Source organism: Citrus clementina, unplaced genomic scaffold (genome assembly GCF_000493195.1).
Source record: "Citrus clementina cultivar Clemenules unplaced genomic scaffold, Citrus_clementina_v1.0 scaffold_6, whole genome shotgun sequence".
Taxonomy (NCBI): Eukaryota; Viridiplantae; Streptophyta; class Magnoliopsida; order Sapindales; family Rutaceae; genus Citrus; species Citrus x clementina.
Genome location: NW_006262139.1, coordinates 11,935,460 through 11,944,003, shown reverse-complemented (window position 1 = coordinate 11,944,003; position 8,544 = coordinate 11,935,460). Strand labels below are relative to the sequence as shown.

General features: G+C 34.9%; 1 protein-coding gene across 2 annotated transcripts in view; it reads right to left on the bottom strand.

Annotated features, from left to right (window-relative positions):
• Positions 1–3,264: 3,264 nt before the first annotated feature.
• The window catches only part of LOC18039991 (two-component response regulator-like APRR7), an 8,351-nt gene continuing 3,071 nt past the window's right edge, over positions 3,265–8,544 (bottom strand). The window contains exons 2-9 of one of the 2 annotated variants that reach the window (XM_024181651.1): positions 7,971–8,103; positions 7,056–7,214; positions 6,776–6,909; positions 6,326–6,487; positions 5,773–5,956; positions 5,180–5,633; positions 4,252–5,050; positions 3,265–3,696 (exon numbers count right to left, since the gene is read on the bottom strand). In XM_024181651.1, coding sequence (XP_024037419.1) covers positions 3,586–3,696; positions 4,252–5,050; positions 5,180–5,633; positions 5,773–5,956; positions 6,326–6,487; positions 6,776–6,909; positions 7,056–7,214; positions 7,971–8,103 — 2,136 coding nt within the window. In that variant the 3' untranslated portion in view covers positions 3,265–3,585. The remainder of the gene's footprint in view (positions 3,697–4,251; positions 5,051–5,179; positions 5,634–5,772; positions 5,957–6,325; positions 6,488–6,775; positions 6,910–7,055; positions 7,215–7,970; positions 8,104–8,544) is intronic. The other variant, XM_006428854.2, reaches the window with a different exon arrangement.

The window sequence follows — 8,544 nt, the reverse complement described above, 5'->3', positions numbered from 1 at the left end:
GAATGAACGTACATTGGTGATAGAATAAAGTTGAGACATGATATTAATTATTACACCTAAACTTTAGCAACAAATATTTCGACGCATTTATTTAATTGATGTTTCTTGTCGTTGAGTTGAGTTGAGTTGGTGAATCCATGCAAGCATGCACACACATGCATGTGTTTAAGCCATCTATATTTCTACAATCTAACAGTTTTTTTAATTTATAATGTGATAGAGCCATCCCTATGAATTGTGCCTAAAAAAGGTTAATTGAATTATCCACAGCACGTTTTCTTTCGTCTATAAATATGGTAGACCCATATTTAATCTTTCAATTAGGAATGGCAAAAAAGCTCAACCCGACCTAGCTGACTTAGGCGTGGGCCTCCACATGGTCCTAAACAAGAGCTTAAGAGAAAAAAGCTCCGGCTAGGCTCAAGCCCTCTATATTTTAACAAAAAAAATTATAAATTAAAAATTAAAATGTAAAATATAAAAAAAGCTTAAATCCCTAATTTATATATCAATAATGAATCACAAAAAAAAAAAAACCTAAAACTATAATATTAAACCCTCTTTTAAGTGTTCATTAATTAAGAATGTGATTGAACTAGAGAATCTCTAAACTTTTGTTTGCTTCATTTTTATTTATTTATTATTTTATTTTAAAATATTCATTTTCTTTAATTAATTGTTGATTATAATAATTTGTTGATTATTAACTCATGTCAAGTTTACAATAATTTTAAAAAAAATAAAAAGTAAGTGAAAGTCAAACCCGGCCCTTATACTATCACTCCAATGGACTTGCATCTGGGGTTGAAAAAGCTTGGTCCAAACCCTCCATTTTACCATCTCTGCTTTGAATGTATTATTAGAAGAGAAAATCAAGATAACGCCCATGCATTGCCATGGCTATTTCTTGTACACAGATTTCCAAATGATGTCTGTAATATATGTTCCTTTTTTTTAAAACCTGTTAAGGGATGATATGATAACTAATCTAATACTAATTTTTTTAACTCTCAAAGTACATTCATCGTCATTTATTTTTCTTTTATTTTATGGGATCTGTCATATTTCGATTTAAATAATTATAAAATTGTAGTTTAGAGTCAGATTTACTGTACATCGAATACATATCATGCAAAAACTTTTCATTACATTTTCTAAGTTCTTTTAACATATCCTAGTGTTCCATTTGTCCCAACTTTTCATTACAAAATTTAAATTTTAAGAAATTTGAGAAATGAAAGCGTTAACTTGTGACATATAATGACACGCTTGAAAAATAAAATAAAAAAGTTGGTGTGATGCATTGAAGGCTTATCCGCCGTTCCTTTGTCCCCATTTCATAATTTATTCTGTGGTATTTTTTAGTTCTGCTATTTGTCCCGGGTCAAACCCCGAAAACTAAATTAAAACGACGCCGTTTCCTCTTCTTCATGAAACGCTACCGTTTCACCCTAGCAAAAGCAAATGTTCCTCTCCTCTTCGTCTTCCCCTTTTCGTTCTGTATGAAGTGGTGGGTGATGACTTTCTCACATCTTAGTCTGACTTGCCTATAAATACTAAACTCAATCCGGCTTCCGAAAAACACTCCATCAACCTCTCTCTTCACAACTTATTTCCATCTCAAAAGCTAAAATATTTTCTCTCTTTGTTTCTCCTTGTTTACAATATATTCAAATACACCATATATTCATGGATCGTTTTGGTGCTTTTGCAATCATTTTCTTTGTCGTGTTTGCTTCGTCTATGCCATCTTTAGAAGCAAGAAAGCTCTTAAACACAGAGAAGATCGACAGCAGTAGCAAGAAAGTTTCATCTTTGTTTGCGAATTTGGTTCTGAGTGCTCTTCCAAAGGGAAAAGAAATTCGAAAAGAAAATTTAATACAAACTTGACAACAAAAATGAGACAGAAATTCGTAATCAAAACTGAAACTTCAAAAATTTGAAGATTCATACCTTAGCTTGTGCAAATGCCGAAACTTAGTTTTATGTCAGAAAATTTTAACAGCTACTGAAAAATCGAAGAGGAAGAGCTTAAACAACTGTTGAAAAATCGAAGAGGAAGAGCTTAAACAGCTGCGCTGAAAAATCGAAGAGGAAGAGCTAAGAGTAGCTGTTTCTCTGCATAGAGTAGCTGTTTCTCTGCGTTTTTTTCTACTTTAGTTGGTTTTGTTTTTACTAGGCTGAAATGACTACGTTTCATGGAAGCAAAAAAAAAAAAAAAACCAAAACGACGCCGTTTTGAAATAATTCGGGGTTTGACCCGGGTTCCGATATTTTTATGTTCATGATGTAAACATTATAAATTCATATCTTTATAAAAAATTGATATTAATTCGTATACTGGCATTTCTCAGTCAATATTACAAGCCCAGGCCCAACGCATATTTGGGCTCTTGCTTTGAGCACGAGTGAGAAAGATAATAGACTACTGCTACTTCCACCCGTCAAACCTCTTATAAAACCCCTTTTCCATGTGATTTACAAAAAATATTCGAACAGTTTATCTCTAAAATAACCCGCCATTTCTCTCTCTGAAATATCTTAACCTTCTCTGTCTAAGAACTTTCTCTCAACTTAAAAAAATTTGTTTCTGTTCGGATTTTCTCTCATAATATAAATTATTTGAGCACTTTCGTTTTAACATATTACTAACAACTTTGTTTCACATCATTTCCTTCATTTTTACTTCTCAACAAAATCCTATAGGATCTTGACTCTCTTTCTAAAAATAATTTACAAAACCAATTTTTTTCAAACTCAATACACTTTTTTATGTGAAGTGATATAGCATGCGTTTCAGGCAGCTACGCTGCCGCAGCGCAGTTGCTCCCCGCCCTATATTCATAATTTTTATTTTAATTAAAATTATTTCGCTTAATGTAGAATCATTAGCACTTTATATGAAAAATGAAGGTGGGGATGGGTTTGGCAAGATTACTTCCTCTGTTATAAAACAATTTTTAAGGTCAAAACTGGAAACATAAAATATACAGTTTTACAAGATATTTAAAGGGATGTTAAAAGCTGAACTCAAATAGGTACTCGAAAGTTGGGATTTAGCATTCTAACGTGACATTTAACGTCAATTGATAGATATCAACAAAGGAATAAATCCTTGTGAGTTCCACGTTAGTTGGAAATATCAATATTCTAACTTCCTATGTGTAACATTAGTCTTTCAAAATACATCAACCAAAGTTATGAATTTCCATCAAAATTTATAAGGGTAGATTCATATTTTGAACTACCATATAAAACCAAATAGATTCACTTACCATGTAACTGTGGTATAAATCTTCAGGAAAGAGCTTAGAACAAAAGTGCAAAACAATTTAAAATGCAAGTTACTACAGACACAATATTGTTTAAAAAAGGTTCATGAAATCGCCAATCAAAATGAAAATAATCTCAAACTGAGGGCTGCCCTTTTCAAGAGGGGCCGCCTTCACAGGCACGTAGCAATAAACAGTTCAAAAAGTTTTTAACTAGTGTTGTCAAACAAACCTACCAAGTCCTTAAACATTCTTGGAAGCCTAGATGCGGATATTTAGATCAGAACAGGTAAACACAGAGCTTTTTCTCAGTTCAAGAACATTCTGGTTCCCTGCTTGTGTTTTCATTTGCAGTCTGTCGCACAAATTGTCCCCGGACGCGAGGCCGTTGTTCTGCTAGCCTCTTCCTGCTTTGGTACCGAACCTAAAAATATAGTTAAGAAAAAAAAAACATAAGGTCGATCCATCAGAGGAAAAACAAGGATGTGAAATTATGACCAGTAAACAAATGATTGTTTGGAAAGGTTGTGATGAAGCAAAATATGCAGCACCTTTAATACTTGCTAGAGGTTTGCAGGACATAAATAGACTAATTACCCCAGTCAATCACAAAGCCTATGTGCAAAGCCAGACATAAGAGCAACTGCATGCACATAGTGAACAGTGACATCTTTGATATCTAAGATATCTGCTTGAATGCTTCCCATTAAATCATGGTTAACAATGATAAGACCACCAGACTACTAAAGCAGAAAGCCATCCGACATACTTCACAGTTTAAGGAATTCATCCATGCACCAGCATAGCCAATCAAAATGGTGAAAAGAAACATGCTGATAACTTAATTCTCCTAGTCAGACAGAAAAAGATAAAAGAGAGTAGAAATGGATTAAAGTACGGAAATTAAGATAGTTTTCCCCCTACATAGAACCAAGAAGTATAAAATCTGAGAATAAACTAAAACAGTCAAATCTGTTACCTTTTTCCGGAAGCATCTTTCCGTTTTCTTCTGGCGATACTTGGTCACTGCAGCTTCCCTATCGGCAAACTTGTTTTTATCTATTCTGTTTCCACTTCCACTGCCACTCCCACTAGCTCCCCCACTTCCACTTTTCCCAGCAATACCATTATCGCTTTCTACATTCATCCCTCCAGCATTCACTGCAGTGCTGCTTCCATTTTGCCCATTGCTTCCATGGTTACTGCCTGAGGCACTTCCGTTTACACTGTAGTTTCCAGCATTACCTTCAACAAAACCACCCAACATATTTGATGACCCACATTGCGGAACAGCTTCAGCCATCTTTTTCAGTGATAATTGATCATGGTCATGTGGCAGATGTTGCTGTTGCATGTTGTGAACAAGATGGTGGCAGTTATCATAATGTTGTGTGAGCTGCTCTTGTGTGCTCCTAGGTTGGGCCAGCACTGGTGAGGCCACCAAATCATCCCTCTTATCTAACAGAACTTCCCGAGGACTGCATAAAAGGTCATTTTTTGTAGGCTGGAAAGAAGATGAGTGCAAGCGATTGATGGTAGATGACACTTCTGACTTGTTCTTCAAACCTGCTGGCTTGATAAAAGCATTATTGGTGGTAGAACCCATATCCATGTTGTTGCTTCCCCCATTTGAGGACTGATTGAGAGGGTCACCATTTGAATGAGATTGAATGCCACAATCTGATCCTTTCTTTATGATTTCTAAGCTATTAACAACTTGAGAAGCACTTTCAATGTTCCCACCAGGACCCTTATTTACATTTGAGGCTGTGTTATACCTGCATAGTGACAGACAAACAATTATTGAACGAAACCACTCAGGATTCACATGATGCCGATGACAACTGTTTCAGCCTGTCAGCAGAAAGAATATCAAAATATCAAAAGTAATTATCACTTCCTTATACCTTGAGAAGGCTGAAGAGTCGGAACGTCTCAACACATTGCGGTCATCCTGAATTGTTGTCCCAATGTCTTTAACTCCTCTAAGTCTCTTTAAACTGAGTTCCAGGGATGGTAATTCTTTGGAATCCTTAATGGATTTACTGTTTATATCTAAGATCTTGGAAGGTTTGTTTGAAGCCTCATACTCTGTATCCTCCTTATCAGAATCAATAATCTTGGTTATGGCCCCTGCAAGTTTAGCAGCTTCATACTTCAGTTTGCTAGATGGACTCTCACTATTGAGGTCCAGCTGTCCTCTATCAATTTGCTCACTCAATTTAGAGGAGCCCAGATCAAGCCGGTTAGTTTTTTTTGTTCCTACAAGTTTGATGGGAGACTCAGTTTGGTACTCAAGTTGCAAATCTAGACTTCTTTGGCCACCTACATCCAGGTCTCTGCTGCGTTTTGCAAAATTTTCTGAAAGATAGAAATGCAAATATGTTTAAGCTTAGAAACAACATGAAACAAAAAATGGATAAACAACAAAAAAGGGACACAACAACAAAAATGTTAAGCCCATCTTGTACAAAGCCATGCAGATCCAAATATCTCATACCACATCGTTCCTCATGGTCTTGACACTCTTTTGCTGCAGTCACAGGAACCCTTCTGCTACCAGTTATCTCAGCATTTGAGTGGATAACCTGGGCACAAGTGCTATCAGGGCACTCGGCTAGTTGATCAGAAGGAGACATATGCCTGGGGCTATCAACTTCCACGGCTTTTTTTGTCCAAGAGCTCTAGGAAATGTAAAAATAGTTTAATGGTGCATATATACTTATATAGTCCAACTTGTATATATTCCTAATTCATTTTATGAACTTTGAAATCAATATAAGATTTCCACACAGTTAGAAAACTTTTATTGAAGAAATCACTATATTAAACCAAGCAAAATGATACCTAATTGATAAGAAGATGGAGAAGCAACTAAGATGTTAGCCTAATGGACCCTTACCATTTGTAAGAAATACCATAGACAGCACAACAGAGATGCAAATGCAAAAGTAAAGGAAACAAATGTAATATCACACATTTTGCACATTCTTATTTCAAATTGGATATGAAATTGCACATGATTTTCTTGTTTGTCAACGGACGTGGAATACCTGGGTGCCGCTCCCATCATCACTTCCATCCCCACCATTCAGACCAATGCTCCCATTATTGTCTTCATCATTGCTGCCAGTATTATTGCCTGACTTTTCAATATTTTTTGATTTTATCGATTTTTGAGTTTGCGTGCAGCTTTCACTTCCACTACCACTAGACTGAGAGAGATTACAAATTAATAATAGAACAAAAGAGAGACACAAAATTTGGAAGAAAATCAAGAGTTTAAAGCAATATGCAATATTAGTTTAAATATTGCTATAGAAATATAACTCTTTGTAAATAATATTTCATGATATGTGATGTATATCTTAGATGAGAAGAATTTTTTTTTTTCGATTAAAATTGTAGTGTCATAGAGTGGTAAAATTGGCAGTAGATGAAGGCAAAACTCTGTTTATGGAAAGGAGTCCATATTTGAAGCAGAAAGATCTTTAAGAACTCACACTATGACATCTTCTCCATACATGCTGCCAAAGGTTTTTAAGCTCATTCTTCCGTATCGGCTTCACCAGAAAGTCAACAGCACCTTTTGATAAACACTTAAAGACTAAACCCATGGAGTCAAGAGACGACATCACTGCAAATAGATATAGATCTCACCAAAAGTAGTTACAAGTATCCAAACAGAAAGTGTTTTTGAAAAGTAATAAATAATAGTGCTAGAGCAATTTAATAAAAAGGCAAACAAAAGTTAAAAAGATTGGGAAAAAGAATGAAACTTACTAATGACAGGCAAGTTTTTTCGCGTTTTGTGGCTCATAATCTTGCTCAGAAGAGCAACTCCTGATAAGCAAGGCATGACCTCAGTCAAGACAAGGTCAATATGATTGGTCAAATCTTCCAGTATCTTCCATGCTTGTAGTCCATTTGTTGCTTCGGTAACTGGAAATGCCAATATGAATGTTATAATCAACAATAGTACATTAAATGATTCGAAGATATATATATTACCAACAAAGTAGCATATATGATTCAATATATATTGATGCAACAAGTAGAACAATCACTTATATGCCAAAAATAGAAAACACTAGGACTCCGACTGTGTTTTGCAGCTGACCATAGTGGCTTCAGAATATAACTTACAAATCAAGACTTGAACTCATCCTTCCAAGCCCAGTCAAGCTTAGTGCAAATGAATTGCCAGAACAAATTTTATAATTTAGTTTGGTTAGATTGGTCAAAGCATTCTAGTTTGGAACATTCCACTTAACAAAGAGGCGGCAGTTGGCAGAAGGAGAATACAGAATTCATTTCACATAACTTGAAACTTACATAAGGTTACACTAAGATCCCAAATATTCTACTTGATGCCTACCATTTAATTGACAGAGTTTCTTAGTTTCCTTTAGAGACTACACTAAGATCCTAAATATTCTACTTTGTGCCTGCTATGTGATTGATAAGAGTTTCTTAGTTTGACCCCTACTGGTTGAATTGTGTTCAATGAACCTTCATAGTTCTTGTTCATTATATTTTTCAATGGAATAGTAACAACCTCCTACACTGCACTAACAAGGGCATTCAAACCCAAATATTCAATTCCATGTGGATTTTTCTTTTTTCTTTTCTGATTCACACTTAATAATAATCCATTTTATGGTTTCATTGGATCGATATGAAGTTATAGAAACCCACTGTTCTCCTGTATTTCTTTTCCATCTCTTCTGTCTCCTTCCACATCAATACTCTCTGCCCCCTTGCCCCTTTCCCCTTTTTCTGCTTTTTTTCTCCCTCCCTCTGTTTTCCGGCTTTTTTTTTCCTTCTGATTCTGCATCAACTAATTAGTTTTAAAATTCCAAATCTTGCTTTTCATCAGGAATGTTGTATTATAAGCTGGATATGCTTGATAACCAATCAAAACTAAGTCAACATGCAATTAGTAACACGAAATTTTAGAGTCTCTTTTCCACAAAATAAAAGTTATCAAGATGAATTTTGATTTTCCAAGCATATGCTAAAAACAAATCAGTTTTTCTTTTAAGTACAACTTATAACTAGTGCAGTTCTCCCATCAAAAGCTATAGCGTATTCCATTTTTCCCCATATACATTAGGAAATAGATACTGCAAAAAGGGGAAAAAAAAATGCAAAGAGTTTTAGATTGGTACACTGAATATAAACTTCGATTGCATTTTTTATTTTATTTGTAGCCATCTAGTTCATCTCTATGATATAAAGCTTTAAGGGAAAAGTCCCACATTGTTTGAAA